The sequence below is a fragment of the Anomalospiza imberbis genome, chromosome 1, assembly GCF_031753505.1.
Source record: "Anomalospiza imberbis isolate Cuckoo-Finch-1a 21T00152 chromosome 1, ASM3175350v1, whole genome shotgun sequence".
NCBI classification, from domain to species: domain Eukaryota; kingdom Metazoa; phylum Chordata; class Aves; order Passeriformes; family Viduidae; genus Anomalospiza; species Anomalospiza imberbis.
The window spans coordinates 40,478,079-40,504,993 of NC_089681.1; the positions used below are offsets into that span (position 1 = coordinate 40,478,079).

Sequence of the window (26,915 nt, forward strand, 5' to 3'; positions counted from 1 at the left end):
CTACAGATGAACACAGTGTAGTTGTGTGATGACAGGAACAGCTGACTCATTAGTAGAGAGCAGTGAAAGGTAATTAACCCTGGGAAAAGTACAGCTGCCATGCGAGCTGTTCCTTTCTGTAGGATCTGATTAGAAATTAGTGTTAAACCACTGATTCTTTAAAAAAATGTCATTGATAATTCACTTTCTCTCTCAGGTGTAGCCCCTGAAAGGGCCTAGGATAGAACCAGTGTACAAAGGTCTTCTATCTAAAAAGGCCTTTTCTGAAAGAAGTGCCCACCTGTTTGGCTGCTTCTGGACTTTTCTTAACCATGAATACTGTCCCAGCTTTCAATGTTTTGAGGACAGCCTCCAAGTACATGGGCAGTGCAGAGAATGCACTGTCAAAATGATTTAATGTTGTTGGTTGCCATAATGGAGTCTTTAGTGAGGCTGATTATTTAAAAGTCACAGCTACAACTTCTTGTAACAGGACACAGTTCTGATGCAAAATGATCAGATCTCTTCAAAAGAAAGCAAAAAATCTGTCTCCTCCTGAATAGGTAAGCACAGCATATGCAAATAGAGAAAAAAAGGCTTATGCCCTGGGCACAGAAAGCCACTCCTCAGCCCATCCCTTTTCCTAAATACACTTTGGCATTTGAGGTACCAACTCAAGACATAGAGCCCATTATTTAAACAGAGCCCAAACAACAAACTAGACTATTACATAGATATGCAGACACCTGATTAAAGCCTACTTATCAAGAATAAAATAATTATCAACTAAAATAACAAAATTTCATTTACTGTGCTTTTGAAATTTCTAAACTGCTGTTTATTATTTACAGCTGTCACATGCAAGATAGTTTTGATCACCTCACCTTGTCAGCCCTTCTGACCAGGAGTGTATATTTGTATACCTGTGTGGTTAACATTGAGTGTATGTGAGTGCTTTCACATGCAGACAGCTTGCACTATTGAGGTCCACCGGGGTGTCCTGGTTGTTTCCAATGCAGCCAGGCTTACGCTAGCAAATCTGAAGGGTAACTGAGCTTTAAGTTACAAAGTTTGTAAGATATCTCTCCGTGGCATGATTTTTTCATCTTCCTTTAGTACAGTTTGCTACAATTATTACTATTATTACTATTATTTTTCCAATATAAAATAGTATTATAAAGATATGTTCCTGTAGCATTATTCTTAAGTGAGTATTGTTTAGTGGTACCACAGGTCATTTCTTGCCTCACGTCTAAAAGGTTCACATTGAAAGAAACTTTCCTCTTTCAAATTCTTTTAAATTAAACAACAATTATTGTGTGTGATATTTGAATTTAATGTTATTGCAAACATATAAATAAATTTATATACACAATAATATATATATTTACACTCACATATATATATTCATATACACTCATAAATAAATAAACAAATAAATAAATATATATATACACACCTCATTGACATTTTCGTAATGAGAGCAAAAATATTCAAAGGAAAATAGGTGAAGATATTTTCTCAAAGAATGTTTCTCTATATAGGAAAACAAACAGATTTTTAAGATAAGGGTCTGATGTGTAAAGATTACAGTTATATCCAGATTGCCTAAGATATTAGGAGAGAAGAGAAAGAAAATGTGTTTTAAATTATTTTGCTATTTACCATGTTTTTTAGTACCCATCCTTCTCAGTATTGTCCTTTTATATTTTGTCCTCTTTTTTATTTTTTTTTTTTTTTGTAAAAAAACCTGCAGTGAAAGTGGAAACATTTCAAGTTGAGTTTCAGAGGAAGTTAAATGAGCAGGCTACTGAACTGATGAATCCATGATAATGAAAATAATATTTTCTACATTAAAGTATGTTTAGAAATGCACAAAAGCACTTTACAGCACTCTACGTTGGTATTCTCATTTAGCTGAAAGGTGAAAAGACTTGCTGAGGGGCACAGAACAGATTAGTGACAGAGGCAGAAAGAGAATTCCAGAATCCTTTTTTTCTAGTTCTTTGCCCAATCATGGTGCCTCCTATTTATGCCTACGACAGAAGACAGGTGTCGTTTTAGGAAATAATCTTTGTCTCACTTTAGAATCATAAAAGGCTCTGAAAAGAGAATTTAAACCACCATTCCTGGTGATGCAGACCTCTTAGAATGTTTGAATAAACTGAACGTGCTTTTCCTTGCTCCATTTACCTGATTCAAACATATGCTAAGCAAAACTTTTTCCATAAGAAGTCTGTCCCAAGGAACATTTGACATGCACATTTTTGTATCTGACAAGTATTAGTCAATTTTTTGGATATCCTTTACTGCTTTGATTTGCAAGGTGGTATTTTTATTCTTGGAGGTTTTTTCCTGTGCTCTTCAACATGTTCCTAAGATCTTCAGGGCAGTGCAGTAGTGTAAGAAAGCCCCCATTATCTTTAGCAGTTAGGGTCATTACAAGTCTTTTAAATGGTGTCAGACTCTACTTCACATGGCACTCTTGAAGTTAATGAACATATGTGATTTGAATGTTGAGGGAAGGCACACTTCTTCCCTTTGTGTGACTTTCCCCTTTCCTGGGACATGCCTATCATGCTTAATGAAGAGAACTTGTTCAGAAAGGGCAAGATAGGAAGGAAAGATGCACAGGATAGCAGAGTGGTAGTTTTATATTTCTTTTAGTAAAAGTAGATTGCATTTTTAGGTTTATTGTTCCTTTTGACTCCATGTCAGAAAATGTCCAGTCAGCTATTTCGCAATGGTTTTATTCAGAATTGCAATGTCCTAACTATTAAAATATTCCTAAAAAAATATGGCTGGAACAGTCATAAATCACAGGGAAGGAATAGAGGAACCTAGAAGAAGCCTGTAACTGTTTGAGAAGTGACCTTCACTTTTACTGAACCTAACCAGCTTCAGAACTTCTACAGAGATTCAGTGCCACCATAACAGCACCCCATAAAACTGCCCTTGAAACCCATCAATTCCTAACCAACTGGAAAAATCAGGTACAGTAGAAAGACTCTAACAGTGGCAGCTAAACAGCAGGCGTGTAGCAAGCATCAGAACCAGACCAGGATCCCCTTGCCACCAAAGTGGGAGGTAACCGAGTAATTAGACCCACACAATTTCGCTGATCTTGGTTGTGCTGATCTGTGTGCTCAGGCATCTCCTGCTGGCCTCAATCCTGCAACTACTGGGCAGCCCTCCCCTGAGCAGAGTGGCGCCATCTCTTGCTGAAGGCAGCAGTGGTCCCCGCACACAGCACCTCACAGCAGAGATGACTGCATGCAGGGAAAGTCATCCTGCCTGGAAAAGAGTAAACATGTTTCTGAAGAAAACAAACCCTGTGTTCCAGTGTCAACTATGCATACTCTTTGAACTTTCTTTTAAAATTACTCTGAAATCATAAGGTTGTTATGGAGTGGATTTACTCAAAATAATGCATATCATTGTAACACAAGCCTTGAAGTTAAGTGGCTACTTTAATGAAACATAGTTGCCATAGTTACTGTTGGTGAGCAGAGAATAACTTTTAGTTCTTTTGAAGCTATAAATTAGTTTAAGAAGAGGAAAAGGAATAAACAAGCATGCAAAAGTTTATTATTCAGTGTTTCATGCCTGATCAACTCTTAAAAAGAAAAACTCTCCCTAGACTAGACATTAACTTTTTCTAGCTGAAATCTATAATTGCCCATCAACAAACACAAAATTACTTTTCAACTCTCCACTATGTCTATTTTTATGTTTTCCCCCATTTTTTCTCCTGAAGAAACAGTTTTTCAAAGTTCTGCTTGCAGAATTTTGTTAATAACTGTCATTTTACAGCATCTAAATTGCTATAAAAATAATGTTCTAAAGGCAATAATGTATTGCTTAAAACAACCTATGAAATCTATGGTCTACCTCTATTATTCATTATAAACACTGTCTTAAAGCTGATGAGAGGGAAATGAGAATTTATCATGGTGAAGATGTCTTCTAGGACCAGCTTCATTGTTTCTCAGTTTAGCATTGAGATGTGCTCTATCCCTGAAGTGTTAATGGAGGTCACTGCTGTTGCTCTCCTTTACTGTGTCAAAGCAAAAGAGTTCCTACATAGTTGACTATTGAGAAACAAAATTATGTTCTTTTCAGTATATCACCTTCAGCTTATGAGCCTCTAGAGCAGTCATGATTAACAGGACTTTTACAAAGTTTCTGTGTAGTTACAAGGACAGCTTCAATCTTCTGTCATTTTTTTGCATTAGCTATGATTATGCTTTTACCACCAAAATGCATTTATTCTAAAGGTAACAATACCGACTCAGAGAATAGCTTATGTTTCATCTATATTTATCAGCACTCACTGTACATTTGTGTCTTCATTACCAGGAAATATTAAGGGACATTGTGCCATCTATTCCTGTTTACAGTTTATTATGCAGAGATAGGAAACACTTAGCATGTAAAATGAATGTAGAAATTATTCCTGGATAGAAACACGGACATTTCCCACTCGTTGGCTCTTTCTCCTCCATCACCGGATCAGAGTGTAATTGTCAGTAATCAGGCCTGCTTGCTGCTGATAAAACCACTCTGAATGCTAGCAGCCTTCTTTGTGTGATGACTCAATTATTCCAGAAGTGCCTCATCAAATCTGCCCCATCAGCTGGGCTAATAAATAAGGAGAAGAAACTGGCCCCCCAAAGCAAATTATAAATCCATTTGCATTAACCATTTCGCTGGTCCATGATCTAGGCAGAAATAAGCATGGCAGATTGCGTTAAGCTTATTTGAATATGTTTATAATGTTTACAGCTTGCAACCTTTTTTTTTTTTTTCACAAGGTGTTGGAATTATCAGTCATGAATAGCATCTAAATGCAGTTATGTTAATTACAGCAAAGCCTCCGGCATCTTTGAGGGATAGTTTGTTGCTTAAATCCGGTGAAAGTTAAACTCCTCTGCTAGGTGAAATACGATCTTGGTTTTGCAGTTACTGTCCTATTGAAAAGAGAAGATAAGTGGAAGTGAAGTTTTTTGGAGGTACTGGAAGGGCAACTGCCTGGGTTACCAGCCTATATCACACCGCTAACGTGACCTTCTGTTCATCTCAGGGTAGAACAACATAAAATAAAGTTTAGCATTAGAGTTGAGAAAGAAAATGCAATTGTTGAAACAGCAATAATTCTGCTTCCTGTGTACTTTGTACTAAATGAAACAAGGGCAAAGACAAGTACTCTGCCCCAAGGAAACTCCTTTCTGAAACTCAAATTATACACAAAAAAAAAAAAAAAAAAATATTTACAAGTAAAGTCCTGCAGATTTCTTGCAGGGAATGTGTAGGCCAAATGAAATTCAGTTACTCATAAACTGAACATTTTACATGTACTTCAGGATCTCCCTGAGGCTTGTGCAGAACTTAATGTGTAAAGTCACAGACTTCAGACTGTGCAGGATAAAGACCTGACTGAAGTCCAGAGTTATCTTTATTTATTTGTAATGGCATCTTTCTTTCACATATTATTTTCTCAAATACTAAATATGCTGTATTATTTTGTCTTGGGAAAGAGAATTCACTGTCACTGTAGAACCACAAGAAATGTTCAGGGATCATAATGGTGAGCACACTGGATTTTGTTTCCTTAGATATTACTTTTATTCTGAGTTAACAAATCACAAACTGAAGCCATTATTCATTCCCACATCAACCAGAGATGTGGTAAATGAGAGAAAATCAAATTAACCTGCTGGAAAAAGGATGTATTATGCTTAAAAAACTTTTGGGATCTTTCAGAAATATAGGACAGCTTTGAGTATTGAAATTCTGACAGAAAAAACAGCTTCAGACTTCTGCTGAGATAATTTTGTCATTGTACAATATGTCTTTTTTCATTTTAAAATCCTCAGGAGCTCTGACAATCTGACCTTAATGAGTGGACTTTCAGCCCCAGACGATGGGTCAACAAAAATAGTTGTTTGAAGGGATTTGTCACCAACATTTGATGTAGAGGATCAGGACTGAAACTGTCATTCACATCAGTATCCTGGTATGACTCATGGATCTCAGTAGGATCACACTTCAGAGTTGGTACATAATCATGTTGCACTGGATATGGATATAAACCAAGGAAGGAATTGCAAAGGCTCCAGGTGACTTCACTGAACAATTACACTGACAAATCAAGCAACTCATGTGTTCCATCTTTGTTTATAATGTTTATAAACTTTATGAAGTTTATTATTCTAGTTGAATTGAGATGACGGTCGAAAGGGGTGAAAGTTTTCTTTATAGGCAAGCAGGCTTCACCTTCTAGAATAAAAAATACTGCTCAGACACATAGACAGTGAAGGGTAAGCATAATTTACCGTCTGTAAATTGTTTTGAATTCTTGAATAAAAATAGAGAAAGGAGTTAAAGCAAGCTATGAATGGATTGGGCCAAATGAAGATACGTGTGGACCCAAGGGAAGTGACCCCACCAAGCAACCTTGATTGACAAATAAATAAGTTAGCTCTGCCTCATTTCCATCAACAATGATTTTATCATCAAAGCCACCAACAACCTGCTTAGATGTACTTTGTGGGCTCTTGAGGCTGAGATCTTATTTTATCCAGTTGGTATTGCAGATTTCTGCACTTGCAATACCTCAACATTTGGCCCATGATCAAGTTTATAATTCATAAAACTTACTAAATAGATTCAGTATAAGCCCTTGATATTCCTGTGAAATCACCACCAAGCTTTTTGCTACCTGAACTATTAGATCCCAACATTTATATTTGAAATATAACTTCTTGGAGCGCAGACAGGGGTCTGCAGGGATGACACATAGTTCATGTTACATTAAGGGTATGTCACATGCCATGATGCAGCATAATCCTGTAGACCCTGTTTATAGCATGACAGATGCATGACATTGTATTAGAATTTTTAGACACCCTATCTTCAAATGTGGGTATTCACCCACAAATCAATTGAATGGCAGCCCGCACCCTGTTACGTGAAAGAAATCAAGCCCAGCACATTTAAACTTACTAACCATCAGCAGCTTCCGTTGTGTTTAAACACAGCAGAAGGGTGCAGGTTTTGTGTTTTGACAGTTACATGTAGTTTTTCAGTACAATTTTAAAACCTGCCCCCTAGACCCATCCCAGTCCAAACTTCTTATAAGGAGGACTTGCAATATACTAGCTTATTATGTAAAGCTAAGCGTGGAAAGTTTAGTATATTTTTCCTTGTCCTTTGTGCACTTTTCCAAGTGGATCTCAGCTGTGCTGTCTTAACTCTCGGTCCCTTAGGATGAGAGAGACAGCAGATGGGGTTAGGGCAGAGGGCTGATGCTTCTGACAGCAAACGGCCTGGTCGTTGAGTGGAAGCTGTGAGCGTCAGGAAGCTCCTTTTCCCCAGAGAACCAACTAACCACTGAAGAAAGTTGAAAATGAGCCCTTTGAGAAGCGCTATTAAAAGTAGTAAAAAATTGCAATTGTGCAGATGATGTGCTGCTGTGTGGTTATTCGGATGCTAATGAGTTTGACATCAGGGAACTCAAAGGGTTTGCAGCTACTCCCTTATGTGATTTAGTTCTTTATTGGCAATCTTTGGGAAAATAAAGGAAAAATATATTTTTAATAAATACTCAAGTAGATAGAATTTTAGACAAAAATCTGCTAAGTTTAAGCCTTTAGAAAGTTTTGCTCACCATTGTAGTTATTCTCAGAGGCCTTTTGTTTTAGGTTAGTGTGTTTTGAACAAAGAGGAAGAGGAAGGTAGAAGGTTTTGAGACTTATTTTGTGGTTTTGGTTTTTTTTATGAATGTTGAAATAGAATAACAGGAAAACAGGGCTTTGAGGATAAAAAAACATCTCTTTCTAGTAACATGTACTTTAAAAAATAGCTTTAAAAATCCTTTTGGTATTGGTATGGTTTACTCTGGGTTTTCTCCATTCTTTATCATCTTACATCTGTTGCCTGCCCGTTTCATTATTTGATCAAAGTGTACTGATTATAATTAAAAGTTCTTGATGGGATGAAACGAGCATCCTATCTATTGGGGCACAAGCAGAAATTAGTCACTCAAGAAACTCCAGCTTCCCTGAGAACCTGTTTAGAATGAGCCTTTGCAATTTCAGAAATGTAACATTCAAAATTTTGTTGGAAAAAAAACCCATTAGTTATCATTAAAAGATTAGTTAAACTTCTGAAAGTTTATTTGCAAACTTTGTCATAATTGGAATATCTTCAATGAATAGATCTATTTTACTAAATACACTGGATGCTATGTGAAACAGACCTCTGAATTTGCAACTGCTAGCAAAATTTTAATGTTTTGGTAGCTAGTGTTAGGAGCAGCCCCTAAATAAAAGTTGCCCTGAATAACTGGTCATTGTCAGATTCTTCCAGGTTGCAAGTGCCTAGACCTTAAAGTGTCAGGAGGGTTTGGGTATTCAGTATTTCTGAAAACAAGGATCTCGGTGTTGTACACTCAGATGTAAACTTCTGCAGCTCTACTTCCCTCGCTGTCACTCTTGATTTAGCATAAAGCCCCTGACAAAAAGGAATAAAAAATTAAGCATGGAGAAATGTTGAAGATTTCAATTTGGCTTATGCTGAGAATACTCTCAGCCTGCCAAACTTTATATTTTAAGATTTGAAGTTAGAAAAAATAGAACAGAGGGGTTTTCTTCTGTTTTTAAAATATTTCATAATGTTTCTCATTTATTTTACATCATGAACTGAACCATCCCACTCAGTCTGATGCAATTAAAACATTTGGCTACGGATTTCTACATATAGGAACGGTCGATTATTGTCCACGCAAGACAAAAAACTTAGAACAGGTCTATTTCATAAGCTATCAAAATGGCATTAATGATGTGAAGAAACTTTAAGAAAAGAAAGAAATGCTTTTCTTTATGCCCTTTAGAAGCACCATTGATGCCTCTACACCCCATCTTTGTAAAACCACTGAAGAAAATATTGCACCTGGATTATTTACCCATTTGATTTAAAGAGTATCTTGTTTCATTTATGTTTTATTTAGTATAGCTGGGTTGTTTTTTTTTTTTTTTTTTTTTTTTTTTTTTTTTTTTTTGTTTTTGTTTTTGTTTCTTTGTCTGTTTTTTCCAGAGAATGAATTTGAGGATTATCTGTTAAATCAGGCAAGGCATCTTGGGCTGTGTGACAAATTTGGTCCTTTGGAATCTGCACGTATTTTCACCTGGAAACACACAAAGGTGGGATGACTTATTTACAAAAATTAATTTGAGTAGAAATATGGCTATATATTAGTAGTAGAATACTATGGGGTTTCATGTGTCATGCCTCATGCACTAGGATTACTTTTCTTGCATAAAATCTGCTGTTTTAAGAAAGTCTTCAACAGTCATGTATAGCAGTACTAAACAGGAGAAGAGATGAAAATTTTTGTAAATACGTAGAAATTCTGGTTCCTAAGTTTGTGAATTACACTCTTTTGGCCGTACATACTGTCAGTAACACAAGTATCTTTGAATCTATTAAGACTCCAGGAATGAGAATGTATTTCAGGGTGCACTGCTTAAATTTAAAATTATTGATTAATAACTTATTGTTGATTTTTATATATATATGTATAAGGTTTGTGTTTTGGGATTTTTTTAACCATATAGCAGTTGGGCGGGCTAAAACTTTAGTGTACTTAAAAAGATCTCTAAGCATCAAAGCTTTTGTTTTTTACTGACTCTTTCTTCTAAAAATTTATGTTTAATATATACTAGCACAGGAAATAGTGACAAGATCTTTAACTACATAAAAAGTGATAATCTAGGAACAAAAACATCCAGAAAGTAGCCTGAGTTGAGCTGCATTTCAGCTTAGTATACTATATAATTTTTTTTTAAATTTAAAAACTAGCAGTTGCCCCTTAATTTCATGAAGCTGCAACTCTGCCCTCTAAAGCCTTGGTAAAGAAGACTAATAGAAATACTTGGCACATGTTGGTTACCTAAGGGAATAATAGAACTATTTGCTGTAGTCGTTTGGCAAAAGGACATAAACATATGGCTTTGGTTTATATTCAGCACTGCCAGTTGTGCAAAGTTGCATGGATGAAGTATATAACAGCAGTGACAACTCAGAAATCAGAAGTGAGAATCAAAATAAATCATCCTCATTACAAAGCTATTCAAGCTTGCCTCTGATCTAAGGCTTATTTTGTCTCTGCATATTTTCAAGTAGTGAATTCAATATAAAAAATCTACTTCTATAAAACAAGTACACCATTCAATCACACTATAAAATGCCAAACTGTTGATGATTTAAATGTGTTATAAAGATGCTTTAAAGTTTGCATTTTGTAAATGTACTTATTTTGATTCTCAAGAAATTCATAGAGCTGAACCAATTATTTCCATGTCATTCAACTTTTTCCTGGAGAAATCAGGCACATCATCAAGCAAACTAAAGTAAAATTTTCAAAAACAAAGATGCAATGTCTCCTTGGTTAAGAATAGTAAAAATCACTAAAAAAAGCATATTTTTAGTGATAGTCTTTAAGTCTTTAGGAACATATTTCCAAATATTTTTCCTTTCTGATCATCAACATATTATTAAAAAAAAAAAAAAAAAAAAAAAAAGAAAGATATAGAAGAGCAAGAAACTTTAACCACATTACAAGCAATGTTCCTAAAAAACTTGTATTTGGATTCTGCATTATTTCTGCTGCCAGCAATGAAAATACATAACATTGTCTAGAAGCTCTTATATGTGTTCTTGGCATTTCTTTCTCTCACTATACTTCTCACCATTCGTCTGAGATCAGTACTTCACATTAAAAATGTTACCGTAGATTAAGAGAAAGATTCAGTCAGCACACATATGCACATACAGACAATGCTTTCAGATTTATTAATTTTTTTTCTCTCTGACTTTATTATCTTTTTATGTGGTAAAATTTTATACAAGTTAGTGAAAAGAAATATCAAAATATGAGTATCAAAACCACTGAAAATCCTGCTCTGAGGTTATTATTTACTGTAGGGAGAAGTACACAGACTGTCGTGTCACCTTGGGGCACAGTATAGCACAGTCCTGTTCATTGTCCTTAGCAGAATCTTACTTCAGCTTTGAAGTTTGTGGCTCATGTTGGAGACTTGAGAATGCATTTGTGTGCTTTAAAAATCAGCAAGGTTTTTTCTTCTGACTGAGTTCACTAAGCTTGTGACAGATATAGCTGTTATCTCAATACTAGCTTCAGTAATTCACAAAATAAAAAGAGTAGAGAAAATTTATTTTTCTTCCAGACCTCTCAAAATCAGGTTAAGTTTGTCCTAGTGATATTATTCCCTGAATTTGATTTTGAAAATCAGGTATAACTTTAAGTCAGAAACTCACAGTGCAATGATAAAGCTCATACTCCTTATCTCTAGATTAACTGGCGATTTCTATTCCATTCCTCTAGCTAGTTATGTGAAAGGAAACAGACTGACACTCCAGCAGTGTGAAACCCACTCCAGGAAATCCACACTTGTATGAAGATTACAATGGAAATTGCAAAGTGCATAGCTCTTATATGAGCTCTTTCCAGGAGATGCATTTCACTTTTACCTATGTCAGCAGCACTGGCTTCCCTAAGCCATAGTTTATTTCACAGTAATGTGCTGTAAAACTATCCTACCCAGATAGTAGTGTCAATTTAGTTTCTGAAATTCAAATTAAAAAATGTGCAAGTAAACTGACATAGTTGTTATTATTATTGTTGTCATTATTATAATTTATTGCACATGCCCTATTTTCAGCTGTTAGTCATATTCTTGGATCCTATTATAACATCAGTACATGCACATGTGCACAGACAGACTCCAGGCACACAAAAAACCAAACTCAGAGCCAAATCCTAATTCTCTCACTCAGGGAAGTATTTCCAGGTGCTGCTCTCCAGTCTGTTAACTGCAGTGGGATGGTACAAACAAAAGAAGTGCCATTTGGTTCCTACAGCCAGGAACTCTGAAATACTTTGCTCAGAAAGTATGATTGCTGCTATTGCACCAGTAAATTAATCTGAAGAAACATTAATACCTTGTAGGAGTTAAATAGCAAATTATTACAGTTTCAGCCAAGTAGAATTTGGGGTATTGTTATTGACTCCAGTCAGTTTTCTGTGATCTACTTGTTGGCTTACACTTAAATCTCAATCAACATTGAAGGAAAAGTGGAAGAAAGATCAGAATGAAATTCACAAAGTCAGAAAGAGGGCATTCATAAACCTCGGGGGATTTGTTGCAACATGTTTTCACAAAAAAATTCAACATCAATATCTTCAGTAAATTTTGAGATCACAGAAATGGAGTATAACTGAAGGAGAAGGCATTTATTTCTTAGCCTACTTGCTTAATGATTTGGGACTGCAGAGCTGCTGCATCTCTGTCCTTGTGTTTCTGACTACGTATTTCCTACTAATTCCTTTAGAGTACATTAGCTAGATTCAACTAATTTTGAAAAGAAAATGTTTAGATGAGTTCAAAATCCATCAAATTAGAGGATATAGATATATATCCCAAAGATTAAGTGGACTTAGTTCCACTATTCACTTGCCATTATTTTTGTAAAGTTTACCCTTAAAAATTATGGGACAATAACCCCCAATAAAATTTTTCTGGCAAAAATTTTATTATCCCCATAGTCCTGATGGCTAAAAGATTAGCAGTGAGATATTGTATGAGGATTTTGTTCAGACATGACCATTCTATTTACTCGTTATGGATTCTTGACTGAAGACAACATATGTAGTGTGAGGGAGGGTAACCTTCCCCCAGGTTTGACAGCATGAAGCACCTTCCAGAATCCATCCAACCTTTACAGTCACAACAGTAATAATATATGTCTCAAATTAACACCTTCATAACAAGTGCCTCTGAAAATGTTGGCTAGAATTTCTCAGAATTTAATCCTTTCGTTTTTCCATGGGTGATTTGAAAGTTTGAATGCTTCTTGCTGACCATCCTTTGATGTAATTTCATGTAAAATTATCACTATGTAGATGAAAAACAGAAGTGAGACACTTCATTCACTTTGTATCAGTATCAGGCAGTCTCTAAAAGAGCTACCAAACTCCAAAGATAGTACATTTAAATTTTAAGCAAGAGAAGGTTTTTATTTTGCTGACACAGTTTAGCAATTTCAATTTTATTCAGTTACTTTTGTATTTCAAGTTAATGCATAGGACTATTTTTAAGTTAAGGTGTCTCTGGTGCAACACAGATATGATGATTAGTTTGATATGTGTAAGCACCAGGCTAAACTGTCCTATAAATTATAGGTTTGAGTTGATAAAAAGATATCTCATAGTGTGAAATTTTTACAAGGAAAGAAAATCAATTGAAAAATCACCTGCATTGATTTTATCATTGGTTTTCACTCTTTGTCCAGTTTTTAAATATTCATCACAATGCAACCTGCTGTTTAGACCAAAGTAACTGCTGTTCAGTAGAAGCAGTGGGCACTTTTTGCTTCATAATTAAAAGAGCAGCACTGTGATTGGTGTGGTATTTATTATGAAATGATGACAAAGGAGTACCAGTGTTTTTAATAGTTTTAGCTTACAGGAGCTGTTGTTAATTTTGTCTGTAGAGTTGCAGGTGAAATAATGCACAGTGGATAAATAGTCTATATTGGTTTAACTGAATATAATATATAGTGTGTTCTGGAGTTGTTTGTCTCAATAGACTATAGTAATCAAAAGTAATGAACCTATTATGTGCAGGACCTTGGAGAGCATAGAATGGCAGTAAAAGTGTGGCACATAAAAGGTTTATTAAAGGAAATTAAAGTCCATCATTGCCACACCTGCTCCCCTATTATAAGTCTATGGCAGGTCAGTGCCTTCAATCACAACTCAGCATCAGAGAACAGAGCCATGTTTCCCATTACCATTGCAGTCACATTGCAAAAACTCGTTCTCCAGCTTTTAAGGATAGTAACAAGTAAAGGCTGCCATCAGCCCCACTACATAAACAGAAGCTCCTCATGTTTTTCCCTGCTAATAATCAATATCAGATGTAAATTTAAACAGAGAAAAGGTATAATTGTCTGGCTTTGATGTGCATTTCCATCCGCTTATATTTTAATTTCAGACATCACTAACCTGTGTTCTAGAATTGCACTTCTTCAAGTCCATGAATACCCTTTTTAAATGTTTGTGTTCTCTCCTTCAAATTGATATTTTGCTTCCAATATCTGCTTATAATGTTCAAATGCTTATAAAAACAAATAAACCCCAGAAAATTAGAGAAATGCTTTTTATCCCCTAGAAAGGCTTTCTCTTTTTATTTCTCAGGTCAATCTTGTCATATTCTGCAATGTTTTTTCAGATAAGACCTTCAAAACATCTCAGTAATCTGAATCATATTGAGCTAAAAATAAAGCATACTCAGATCTTCAAACTCTATAAAGGGAAAAAGGCACAAACAGGATTTCTTGCATCTTTCCTCAGTTCAATGCAGTTCAGCTGATCCTCAGAAAGAAAAAAATAAATAATTGAAAGGATCTTCTGTTGACATCAGTATTTATCTTGTGACATTTTTCAGGGAGAGATGCCTGGCAACTTCTGGTCTCCACATCTACCTATCACCCAACACAGTTTCATAAATCAGATACTGGTGTCTGCAAACTGATGTACAGAAGCCCATGGGAGTTGCTTTGTCTAGAGCATATTTAATCATCACCATTTTACAAACAGGGAAACTGAGATTCAATAAAAGACAGATAGCAAGGTTCCTTCAGAGACTGAAGAAAAATTCCATAGTTCCCAACATTTTGCTTAGACAAAAATTCCTGGTGATAGAATTTCTTATGTAAAGTTTGATAAAACTTTCTTATGTAAAAAGTAAGTGCTACTTTTAGAAAGTAATTTGCCTCCCTGGACATGATCAAAATTGCACTGTTGTACAATCTGCTATTTGTCACTGCAGTTCTCCACACCACAACATGAAATCTTAATCCATTTGAATTTCAGGGGTTTGCAATAAAATCCATGGATTGAAAGCCTGCCCCTATAATTATGTGTCTGGGCCACATCCAAGACCAGAAGGTGCATATTTCCAGTTTGGGTTTAGATGTAGCCAAAAGTATAGTGAGAAGAGCTGATCTTGAAAGGATTCTCTTATTTCAGTTAGAAAAGTTATTGCATCAGCTGACTTTTGGGGGCATCTGGGCTTTTTGATTGTTTGGATTTGATTTTTTTTTTTATGTAAAATACAAATCTGGACAATGCATTCTCCCAAAAAACCTCCTATAAATCTATAATTCACTGTCCCTTCAAGAAAAACTTCTTAAAGAAGTAGTTGATTGAGTCTTGAAGAATTTCAAAGCTGTATATGTGTAGTTATGCATTGTCAAGCAAGAAGGTTTCATGTTTTAAGGATGAAGTTGTCAGAAATGCAGGCTCCAACATAGCTATAGAGCTATGCCTCAGTTACAACGAAAATGCAGAGTTCCTGTAGTCACACAAGCTTTCTGGGACCTTTTGTTTCAGGAGGTGGATGCTGAAAGCAGCACTCATGCAGCATTATTCTTTCTAACCTTATGCCTTCAGCTAACACCTGTAGACCTCATCATTAAACCTTACAGAGTCACTCATAACTATCACTTTATTAAACAAATCTGCATCATTAAAGGTATCTCCTAGGTATTTACTAGATATTCACAGATGGCTTTTTATCTCTTTGACAAGATTAATAAGGCATGATTATTCTTTTTTTTTCTATTGCTGTCTAGCCTTTGGAAATGTGAAAAAAAAAAAGGATTGGAGTGTTTTTTTTTCTCTCAATGGCAAAAGGTATGAATTAAAGACCTTGTGTTAATATTACAGATGGATGCAGATGGGGAAAATAAAAAGCTGCGCACACGCTCCAAAGGAACCAAGGGTGAGTTAGCAAGCACGCTCCACGACCCTGTGCCCAGAACACCATGAAATATCATAGTTCCTGTGCACAGTCCTTAATGTGTACTGAGAGACTCTGCAGCTTCCTTACGGCTGCTTTTTTTAATCAAGGCAGGACACAGACTGCTGGCATTGAGAGGCACAATGTGATTAACTATGGTATAAAGAAAAGCCAAAAAAACCTACTGATGCTATTTTATTTGAGTTATTTTTCAAAGGAAATAAAGGTCACGTTTTTACTATGAAAAAAAACCCTAACAACAACAAAAAAATCCCAAAAAACTCCCAAAAAACCAACAAAAAACCCCATAAAACCAAAAGCGCCAAAATTATTTTCTCTACAGTGAGTAGAGTTGACAGCATTGAATGAATGCTTTAAAAATTGTATATCAAAACTTTGTCTCAGCCACCTGAATGTTTTTCTGTCTATTGCCATTAATTATCTATAAAATAGTTGTGTAAATGGTCCAGAGGTAAATTTTCATTGATCAAAAGCTGCAGGTGTATGTGGCAGAAGACAATCTTGTGGGTTTTTTTGAAGTATTGGTGCTCATGTTTCATTTGCAAAGTTATGACATAGTTGTATTTCCCACATATTACTCTCTTTTTGTAAGGAACAGATGGAAATGCAGTACAGAAAGATAAACAGGCCCTTAATGATCTCAGCATCTGGAAAACATGATTGACTAGCGGTACAGCCATCCCAGGAAAATAACTTTTTATTTTAATTCATAACACTTTTTGTGACTCTTGATAACAAGTGAAAAATGGGTATACTTAAAAATAAATGTCAAAGTTTTGCCTACCCAGTGAATACTTTTGCTTATGACTATTTTCAGAGGCACAATGCACCCATCGTTCACTCTATTTTAATGAGAACTGTTGATTCTAAAGATTGTGCAAAACAGACTACTTGTATTCATTGTCACATCTCACTAATTTGAATTGTTGATATTGTGCCTTCAGGTTCAAGTTATGGTCAGAATGAAAGATTAGGGTGGTTTGGCATTACTTCTCTATTTTCAAATGATCAAAGGGGCAAAAAGTGCTAGACTTCACGCAGGGAAAGACAGAGGTAAAGCATTGAAGTACTGCAGACTGACTGCAGATAAGGGGATAAATACAGACAAACCTTTCTAAAAAACATAATTATTGTCATATCAGAACTTTGATGCAACCCTCCGTGGTGATCACTGAAATTAATATAAAGTTAATGTATATTTCAAAAGTACTAAACAGAGAACTTGTAAAGTCTCTGAATAGGGAAGTTATTCACACCTCAGCATTAGGACATGTCTTCTCTGTTGGTCAGGACTGTGAGTTAAAAGAAGTTGCTGGCATAGCAAACTTCAGTTGTAGTTAATAGGGGTTTCATACCCTTTCACTCAAAAGGCTAATAACATAATTTTAATGGGATTTTTTTCCTCCATGTTTTTATACTTGTGCATACACTCTTATAGCAATTAATATATGAAGAACATTTTCACCAGAAGTGCAAACAACAACAGTTGCCTCTGCAATATGAGTAAACCTTAGTGACACCTGTTGGCCTTGTCACTATGCTGTATACTCCTGTGTGGGCAGGAATTTGTAGACACTAGACTTTGCAATTCCCAAACTGATTTTAAATTCTGAAAAATAAGAGATTTTGCATTCTATTTTCAGGAAAACAAGGGTCTTTGTTTTTACTTTTATTTTTATTATTTTCCTTATTGTTCTGCTGAAAATCATACTCCAGGTCTCATGCATCCTAAAATAACTGTGACAATTACACATTCGTTCAGCATTTGTCACTAGTAGCTACAATCCTGTGGTTAGCATGAAATAACCACCTGTGTTTTGATAGCCACTCCTCTGTCATTACAGATAGGCAGGTGCAAGGCTGCAGAAAGCACCAATCTGGAAGTGTAAACTAATTAATTCTTTCCTGCTTTTATTAACAGTTCAAGTGGACTCTATAGCTCAAGAGCTCAGGTAAGAACTTACTTTGTTTATTTTTTCAGTTTTATTTTCTTATCATATTGAAAAATTTATGCCACTGCTACTTCTATAAAATAAAGAATCAAGCAAATGTATTTTGTAAAGCTCTAGGACAGATCTGAAAAAGGATAATTTATGTGGGTTCACTTTTTAGATATACAAAAAAATAAAGCAAAATGTTAGCAATAATTATGCAAGCATAATCAAAAGTAATGTGAAGTGGGCAGGACTCTGGTATTTTGTCTTTATCTTCAGCCTGTGTCAGGGCACACAACAAAATAATTTCTGGTGAATCTCCAGCTCTTTAATCTTCTTTTTCCTGTAATATGTATTATAGTATTTCAATATCTGAACATTATAAGAGTTATTAATATATTTTACTAGATGGCTTTTATAAAACTGATCTGTATACTCCTGTAAATTCTAAATGCAGTAATGGCTTATTCTTCCTGAAGTATTTGTTGAGGTTTCATAGTTTATGGAAGTAGCAGGGAGTATTTCTCAAACTTGCACAAAGGATCTCTGTCCACTTAAAACCACACACTACACAAGGATATTTCAGACTGCAAATTTTCTAGTAAAATTTCAACATGACTACTTAAATTTACCTATGCATGCACCAAATCCTAATAACTGATCCAAAAGCTTAGATTTAACTCTGGAAAGATTGGCAGATTATTCTGTACCAAATCTTCCAAAAAGAAAGAAAATATTTAGAGGTACCCACAAATTCCTAGAGTTATTAATCAGAATTACAATTCACTACAGCTTCAGTGTAAATACTGAAAAAAAATTTTGCAGAAAGATCTTTAGAGTTCTTTGTAAATTAGCTTATATTCCCTACACTCTTCATCATGTTACTGAGCTGCTTGCTTAATCACAGCAGGCATCCAAAATATGTGCTTGTGGGTTCATCCAACTAGGGAACAGAAACATCATCGTGTGATTTATTTGATCAACAAAAAATGCCCAGTCTCTTAAAATAGAACATGAAATATTTACAGGAAGTTATTTACAGTGAAGACTTACAATATTTTAAGGTTTTGTTTTATAATAAAACTGAGGAAATTATAAGCTTCTTATAGCTACTCCATGAACAGAAGTGTAGGCTAACTTTTTGGATAAATTATTCATGGTGAGTCACTCATTCAGCTCTGCTGTGAATCTCATTTTTTGTATGGCTTCAGTTTCCTGAGATTTAGTGCTTCTTCTTTTTTCCTCTGTGCATCGCTAATTTATGCACCAGAAGGATGCATTAATCCGAAGAGGCAGCCATCCAAAAAAAGGGATGGTCCATGTGTTCCTAAGAGAAAAATGTTTGAAAAATAGAGGATGTGCAAGTTTCTGCAACATCAGGGAAGCTGTGATTTATGTATTATTGATTGCTATAGTTTTCCCAAGCAACTTTATTTTTCCCTGTGAAATATGTGCTGCCTTAGGAACTACTGTGACTACTGTGCAGCAGATCACTCTGTCAGACATGTGGACTACCTCCATAAGGAAACATAAACTGGTTTAAAACAGTGAGCTAAACAGCACAGAAGAGCATTATCCAGCCCTTAACTTGGTATTTGTAATTTCTGCTGTACCAAATTCCATATTGGGTATCTCCACAGTCAAATGACTGGTATAAAAGTCAGGTGATCAAATTCTGTGGATCTACTTGTCCATGAAAAAGTAGAGGGAGAGAGGCAAGGACTGCTCTTTGGAAATGCAGCCATCGGAGTGCATTCCTGTTAGTCATACCCATATTATTGTGGGAAAACTATTGAACATTCCTCAAGAATTAAAGACTGAAATAGTCTGTTTTGTTCCCTGAATACAGATATTGGAACCACTGTCTTTTCTGACCAAGGTTCTAAATGCTGTGTTGGCTGAGAAATTTAAATCCGGGCTTAATTAATTTCCCCTTTTCCCCTGGTTTATCCTATCTGACAAAGCACTTTTGCACTCCTTATTGAGTTTCTGTTACGAAGTGCCTTGGGATACTTCTACATGAAAGACGCTACATAAGCTTACATGCTCATTTTGTATTACTATTAATTTCATAACACTGATTGGTTCTAGAGCATTTGTTAGCCTTTTCTTATTCTGTAACTTGTGTTTCACAAAAGTAGAGAATAAAGTAAATGAAAAGCAAAACAAAGAGTTTCAATCACTAAATAGATTCAATAAAGCATGAAATTTTTTCTCTTCTAAATTGCAGGCATTGAAATCTTGCTTAATAGAATTCACTGCCAAAAAAATCTCTTGATTTCAAGAAAGCCAAGATTTCACTAAGAAAACTGGCTAATGTTAACATCCATCTTCTCCTGAAAAATAGGACTGCCTTTCTGCATAAAAAAGTTTATTTTTAGAAAAATATTATCTTAAGAGACAAGCTGGGTCTTAGAATTTTTTTTTTTCTTGGTAAAATAGCTAAAAATTCTCTTGCACTGCATGGACTTTTCAGGGAACAGACTTTTCTTTCAGGTATACACAATGATTTATGTGTCAAACTTTCACTTATTTCATATAACCATATGCCCAAAGGAATCCCAGCTTTCAGTAAAATATAAATAATTTTCTTTATACATAAACACTATTAACATTTCTGTGTAATTAGTTCAAATTTATTAGGGTTATTTTAACAGTATCTACTGTATGTACTGTAGTGTTGAAGCATAGAATGCTAAAATTAATAAGTCTTTCAAAACAGAACTGTTACTCCTTGAAGTGTTGATCATTTATATGTTAACAACAAGATTTAATTTTTTATTTAGGAATGTACTGCTGTGGTGTTTTCATTGGTAGCTAAGCTACCTTAAGAAAATATGAAGCTTTTTATCACAAGCTAAACATAGCAAACAACAACATGTGGTAGAAGTGAGTGCTGAAGCCAGGAGATCTCTGTTCCATACATTCAAGTTTGAATCTGACACCTTTTGGGCTTAGAAGCTCTGTTGTATCCATCTTCTGTGAGAAGCAGAATGAAGAGGTCTTCTCTTAGACAATTTTGTCATGGACCACTGAAAGGACCAGGACCTTCAGCTGTGTTCAGGATTAGAATGGAAACCAAAGTAAAGTGAGGAATATTGGAGTGATGTATTCTCATTACTGTGTTTTATTTAACAGATGGGATAGAGTACAATGAACCATCTGTAGGTTATGGAGTGGCATCTGGGTCAGACCAAGGAAGAGCAAATTGGATTGATCCAAGCACAGAATTGCAAAAGAATAGATCAGTTTGGCTAAATCCATATCTGAATAGAAGGGGTACCTTTTCTGAGTTAGATACAGGTGAAACCAAGTGGTTTGGGCTTCTGTCACTGATGATTAATGTAGAGTCCACAAGGTGTTTCAAATCATGAAGAACAGCATTGCTGTTTGGTGGGAATAGTTACACTTCCCCTTACTTTCTGCACTGTTGCATCATTTCTTCAAAAGTAAGGACAATTACTTTTTTTATCTGTAACTCTTGTTCCAGAGGTTGTGAGACATTTTAGATAATCAGAGAAGTTGAACTGTTCATTTTGAATGTACAGAGTTATGAGTATCTTGAATACTTTAGCAAAGTGAGGACTATCAGAGCAGAGCTATCTGGATGTCTCCTTCTTAGAAGTAGTAACTGGACAATTCATCCTTCTGTGGCTGCCTATTGATCAGGAGAGTGAGAAACCAGCACAGCAACACTGAAAGCAATGGAAAGTCTGTGTTACTAAAATGTATTCTTTAACTTTACCTGTGATGTTTGAAGAGGTACATTAATATACTGTTGTATACAAGTATATGACAACATGCTAAAAAGCACTTAATTAACTGAAGTAGTTATTCCTCATTCTACATTGCTGAATATTTTCCTGATTTCCTCTAAGAACTATTAAATTATATGTCTACAATTATAACTGAGCTCCGTTTCAGACAGTATTAGAATGAAAGTAGAGAGTATGGTAGATAGAAGGGAATTTGGCCAGTCAGGAAAACCTTATGGCATGAAAGAAAAGGCCTGTTCATGCCTAGCTGCATTTAGGAAGGACTGATTGGCAACTCTTTTTCTGAACTTCATAAAGTAGGCAGTTTTTAAAGAAATATTTGTGGGAAAAATGCAGTAGTATACCAGATGACTGGAGGAGGTGAAAGTGATACTCAGATGATGGAAGAACTGAGCACATGAAGAAAAATCACATAAAAAGGCTCCAAGGTGTTCCTCAGTAAGAACTGAGATTATGGTTGATTTGTGTAGCTATCACCTTCACAGTGGTGTTATCCCACAGCACTGCTTAGAAATAAGACAGAGACTGAGAAACCTGTTTGTTCCTAGCTGGCATCTGGAAAAAAATGTCAGGTTTGTCCTTTGAGCTTGGCTTCTGTTTCCACAGGAGTTGGTCAGAGACTGATTTTCTGGAAACTGCTGTGGAAAAGCACGTTTGACATAATCCTGAATAAGCACATTTGGAAAAGAAACTGAGGTGGACTCTTGCATTTCCTGGCATTTCATCTGTCTCCCACTGGCAGAAAGTGCAGGACCCTCACAGTCCTTAATGCGCTTTGCCGAAACAAATTGTATCTCTGAATTCAAACAGACTCAGTAGTAAATTTTAAATGAAGATGGTCAATAACTGTAGCTACTGCCAGACATGTCTGAGCTCCACTGAAAGTCTTTTTTTTGCAATTCAAGATTGGGTGTTGACAGCATACCCTTCCAGATCTCCTCCCCAGTGCTCTCCATGATGTTAACTGGCTGGGGCAGAGCTGTGCCACCTTGGCATTTAAGTATTTCTCCATGACATATTGGAATAAGCATTCCACTCGAGTCAAAGTTCTCTATCATGCTGTTTCTATTGATAACTGATCTTCAATTAAACAATAGTCATTAATCTTAAGAGTAGCTATTCCCAAGATCTGCTAACAGAATGAGTTAGAGTATCTGCTGCTTGCTCTTTAGCTTGGAAAAGGAGCTTCCTCCCTGTCCTAGCCTTTGTAGAAATTGAAATGGTTATGGGGTGCTGAAAATATTAACCTCTGTCTCTTACTCCATGATTTCTGGTACAAGGAAGTCTGTCATATTATTATGAATCATGCTTTCTTAAATTCCCATTTAATCTTGTTCATTTACTATTCTTTCCTGACAACATTGTTAGGTTCCCAAGGAACTTTATCTGATGTTCTAGACCTTACTCTCCTCAAAGAATCTGTTGAAATCTGTGTTTTACACTAAGGAAGAATGGTTTTGTAGTTGATGTTTGATAGAAAACATTGAACAGTCAAATATAAACACAGAACAATCTCTATGTAGTGCCATTTACTGCAACGCAAAGATAAGTGTTTAGTCACAGTATATTGTCACAGTCATAGCAGTGACAAAAAGGTGTTAGAAATCACCAATCCTTACTATATCCTGTATGTCAATGTAGTCACCATAACTAAAAAAATCAACCATTAATGAAAATTGTAATAGTAATCAAGTTTATAGTCTGTCATGTCTAAGTTCTTCCCTTGTTTCCTCCTTCATCTCCCAGTCGCCCTCTAATTAGCCATCAAATTGTGAAACCTACAGAGTTGTCATCCCTCCTCTCCCTTCACTCTGCCTCTCCATCTCATTTCTTTTCCTCCTTTCCTTTTCCTAGAGTTTGAATGAGTTGATGGACCTCAGGCTTTTTAATTTTTTTATAGTACTGGGTGCTTTCATAGTTCAAAACCAAGTTATTCTTTCAGTACTGTTAAACCAGTAGCCAAGACAAGAGTTAACAACAAAACACACAGAAAGAAAGTCAAAATTCAAACATTTCCACTTCAAGTTTTCTTCTTTCAACATTAATGTGAGTGGATTAAGGCTTGCATAAAATATTTGCAACTTATGTATGGAGAAGATCAGATAATTTTCACTCTTATTAAAATGTCACTGTTTGAATGTAAAGTAATAAGGTAATAAGAGCCACCATTCTGTTTCAGTAAATGATAACATGGTTCTGGGTGACCACTTTTAACATTTCGTACGTAACCTTGGGGTTTACAGTTCTTTGACTTAAACATTCAGTGAACTGTTCTGAATAACTACTAAGATGGTTGAAATAAGAACTGTATTTCATAATTCTTTTGAGGCAACTGTGGTTGGAGCTGTTAATTATGATTAGTAATTTGCTTAATTCCTATACATGTTCAAACCTTTTGATCTATGTACTGTGACCTCTACCTTTTCTTCCTGGATTTATTTAGAACTTCTAGGAACAGCATTTCATTATCAGATTTCTATTTTATCTTGCTTTAGTTGATACTTTAAGTGCATTTGCTTTATAGATGACTTTTATATCTCTGTTTAGCATCAACAACATTAGATATATTTCTAGCATATTATAGGCCTCTTTTGGTGTCTGCTATGTTGATTTCTAGCCAAAATCCACAATCTCAGTGTCTCTTTTCTCTTTGTTATTATATTGATTGTGGTCTTACAATTTTTTTACTTAAAGCCTCCATTAAATATTAAAATGGGTAATTATAATTTAGTTTCAATTAATGTTTTTCTGGAAGAGGTTTTTTATAATATATGTCAAATTCACTTCACTTTATTGTGGCTGCTAGATTGAGATAGTTATTTTCAGGTTTTTTCTACCTGAGACCTAGTTGTATCATAGAATACTCCCTGCCTTGGACTAAAATTTTTATGCTGTTTAATATATTACATGAGTTGTTGTCCTCCCCATCTCAACTGCTGTGCTTATCAGCACATAGTAAATGTTATCTTCTCAAACCTACACAGAAATTTAGGGTTTCATATGCCTTCATGCCTTCTGCTGCATGACAGAATGCATCAGAACATTACAGCCCCAAATGTTCATTTCCTCTTATGGCAGATCTTTTCCCTGTAGATGACCACAAGCCACACAGAGATGGAAATGCCAGCCCGTAACTTCTGCCTCATATATATCAATCATAAGTTAAATATTATGGCTAGCTGAATTGCTGCCTCTGACTGATGTCAAGGGTTGATTCAGCCAAGCAAAAGTGAGCAGAAATAGACTGTGTACAGCCTGGAGATAGCAAGGAAAGGGAAAGAATGCAGCCATGAGACCTCCTGCTACATTAAAGGGAGGTACTGGCTGCTGACAATGAGTTGCTTACAGTCCCATTCTCTGTTGGCAAAAAAAAAAACCAAACACCCACAAAGCTGATCTTCTTTACTTCTTCTTTAACCAGACTGTAGTTACCAATATGCTTTTTATTTAAGCATTTACTGGCGCTAGCAGGCTGACCACTTTTTTTCAAGGCTTTCTGGATGCAAAGGTTCTGGGGATGATCTGTAGATTTGCCTAGAAACTTAATCCATTCTAAGCCAAATTCTTGGCCTGGGTCCCACTGGAATTTATTGACCTACTGAACCTGGACAGATTGAGTGAGTAAATGAAAAAGAGGCTAGGGAGGCTGGATTTGGCCCAGATTTTGGGCATTCATTCATATTACTGACTTTAAGAACTTTTTGAGTTCCACAAAATAATAACGAAATTTTCTCTAAACTGGCTCTTACTAAAAATAACTTACCTGTTAGAAAGGTATACAGCCATACAACTTTAACCATGTTGAATTCTTGATTTATGAAATGGCACTCTGAAGAAATCATCCATTTCCTTGACATAGTATTTCAAATTGAGGGTTTATATGTAATATTTTTCATATGATCTGAATATCCTTATGATCCTACAAGCTTGTTAACTGAAAACAAGAAAATTAGACACGTTAAATCCCTGTTGTCATTCTCTGAGTTGCCTTTCCTTTGTGGAGAATCCTGACAAAATAATAAGTTAAAATATATATATATATATTTGAAAAGAGAAATAAAAAGCCATTTAATTAACCTCTTGCAGCCTGAAATTTTTGTCCACAGAGGAAGGAACTTGAGGCATGAGTGAATTTAACCATAACTGCATGTCTTTTTCCTCTGTTACTGCTGACTTACCATTGTTCCACTCTTTTTACGTGTGTCTTTCCATTTGCTCAATCATTTCACAGTCCAGTTGTTCTTTTTGGTCAGGTGGCCTGTAACATTCAGTTTACTGCCTGAAACATCTCCAAGCTCAGTACATAATGACTCAACACCATTACCCATTTCTCCCCAGCCTCTTCTTATGGGGTCTAATAAATCCTCTTTTACCAACAAGGCTATGACAGTTTCTTTGCTTTTCTTCTATGTCTTTTTAAAATAAAATACATCTTTTAATATTTTGCTCTAGCCAGCTTTCAGTTATGATATTATATTTTCTCCACATTATTATCTGTCCAGTTCTGCTCCTTTTTTTTCTAGCTAAACCTTCCATTTGTGTATATAGAAGACATTTAATACTCCCAAGTTACTGATCTTGTTTTTCTCTATATTAGTGTTCATAAATAAAAATTTCCCTTTTATCTTTTTCCCATCTATATCTCATATCCATTCCTTTCATCTTGGTCCAGCCCTGGACTGAACTTTTCACAACTCTGGCATTTTATAAAAAAGAGCATTGCATAAAACTTCCATAGCTGTAGAAGGTTCTTTAACCCTGGAATGGTTGTTACAGGGCACAGGAACAGCCTCTGTCCCTTTCACAGATATAAATTGTAAGCCAAGTGTGTGGGTTACAAAGGGACGACATGATTTTATTTGTGTTGTGTGTGCTGTTTAAAAATGAGAATTAGTCAGATTTTATTTAATTACCATTGGAGTAAGTCCTCCAAGTTCTAAGTTTCATTGCAACCCATTCTCTTTGTCCAAATGAAGAGCAATTTTTTTCAGCACATTTTATTGGTTTATGTTCTTACCATTTTAATGCTTTAAAATGTTGATGGAAAAAAAAAGATTTTACCTGATTAATTCTTTCACACATGTATTTTTGAGGAGTTTCCAGCTGGAATATTTTCCAGATTTTCCTCATCTCCTAGTCTGAATCAGTAAAATACAATAAAGTCAGTCACGGAGTCCAAATGCTATAAATTATCTGAAATAATCCTGTATCTTGGTTAATTCTATAAAATAGAAGAAACCATTAATGCCAATAACTCTGGCTCCAGATGAGCAGCTGGAGCAAATACATGTTCAACTTCTTGTCAGTGATGAAAATTC

The 26,915-nt window shown here is 35.4% G+C and overlaps 1 protein-coding gene across 4 annotated transcripts in view; it reads left to right on the forward strand.

Moving 5' to 3' along the window:
* ST18 (ST18 C2H2C-type zinc finger transcription factor) overlaps nt 1–26,915 on the forward strand; it is a 167,984-nt gene that overhangs the window by 83,910 nt on the left and 57,159 nt on the right. For 3 of the 4 annotated variants that reach the window (XM_068189036.1, XM_068189015.1, XM_068189019.1), the window contains exons 2-4: nt 9,076–9,182; nt 15,794–15,848; nt 17,809–17,839. In XM_068189036.1, the coding sequence (XP_068045137.1) occupies nt 15,794–15,848; nt 17,809–17,839 (86 nt within the window). In that variant the 5' untranslated portion in view covers nt 9,076–9,182. The remainder of the gene's footprint in view (nt 1–9,075; nt 9,183–15,793; nt 15,849–17,808; nt 17,840–26,915) is intronic. The other variant, XM_068189025.1, reaches the window with a different exon arrangement.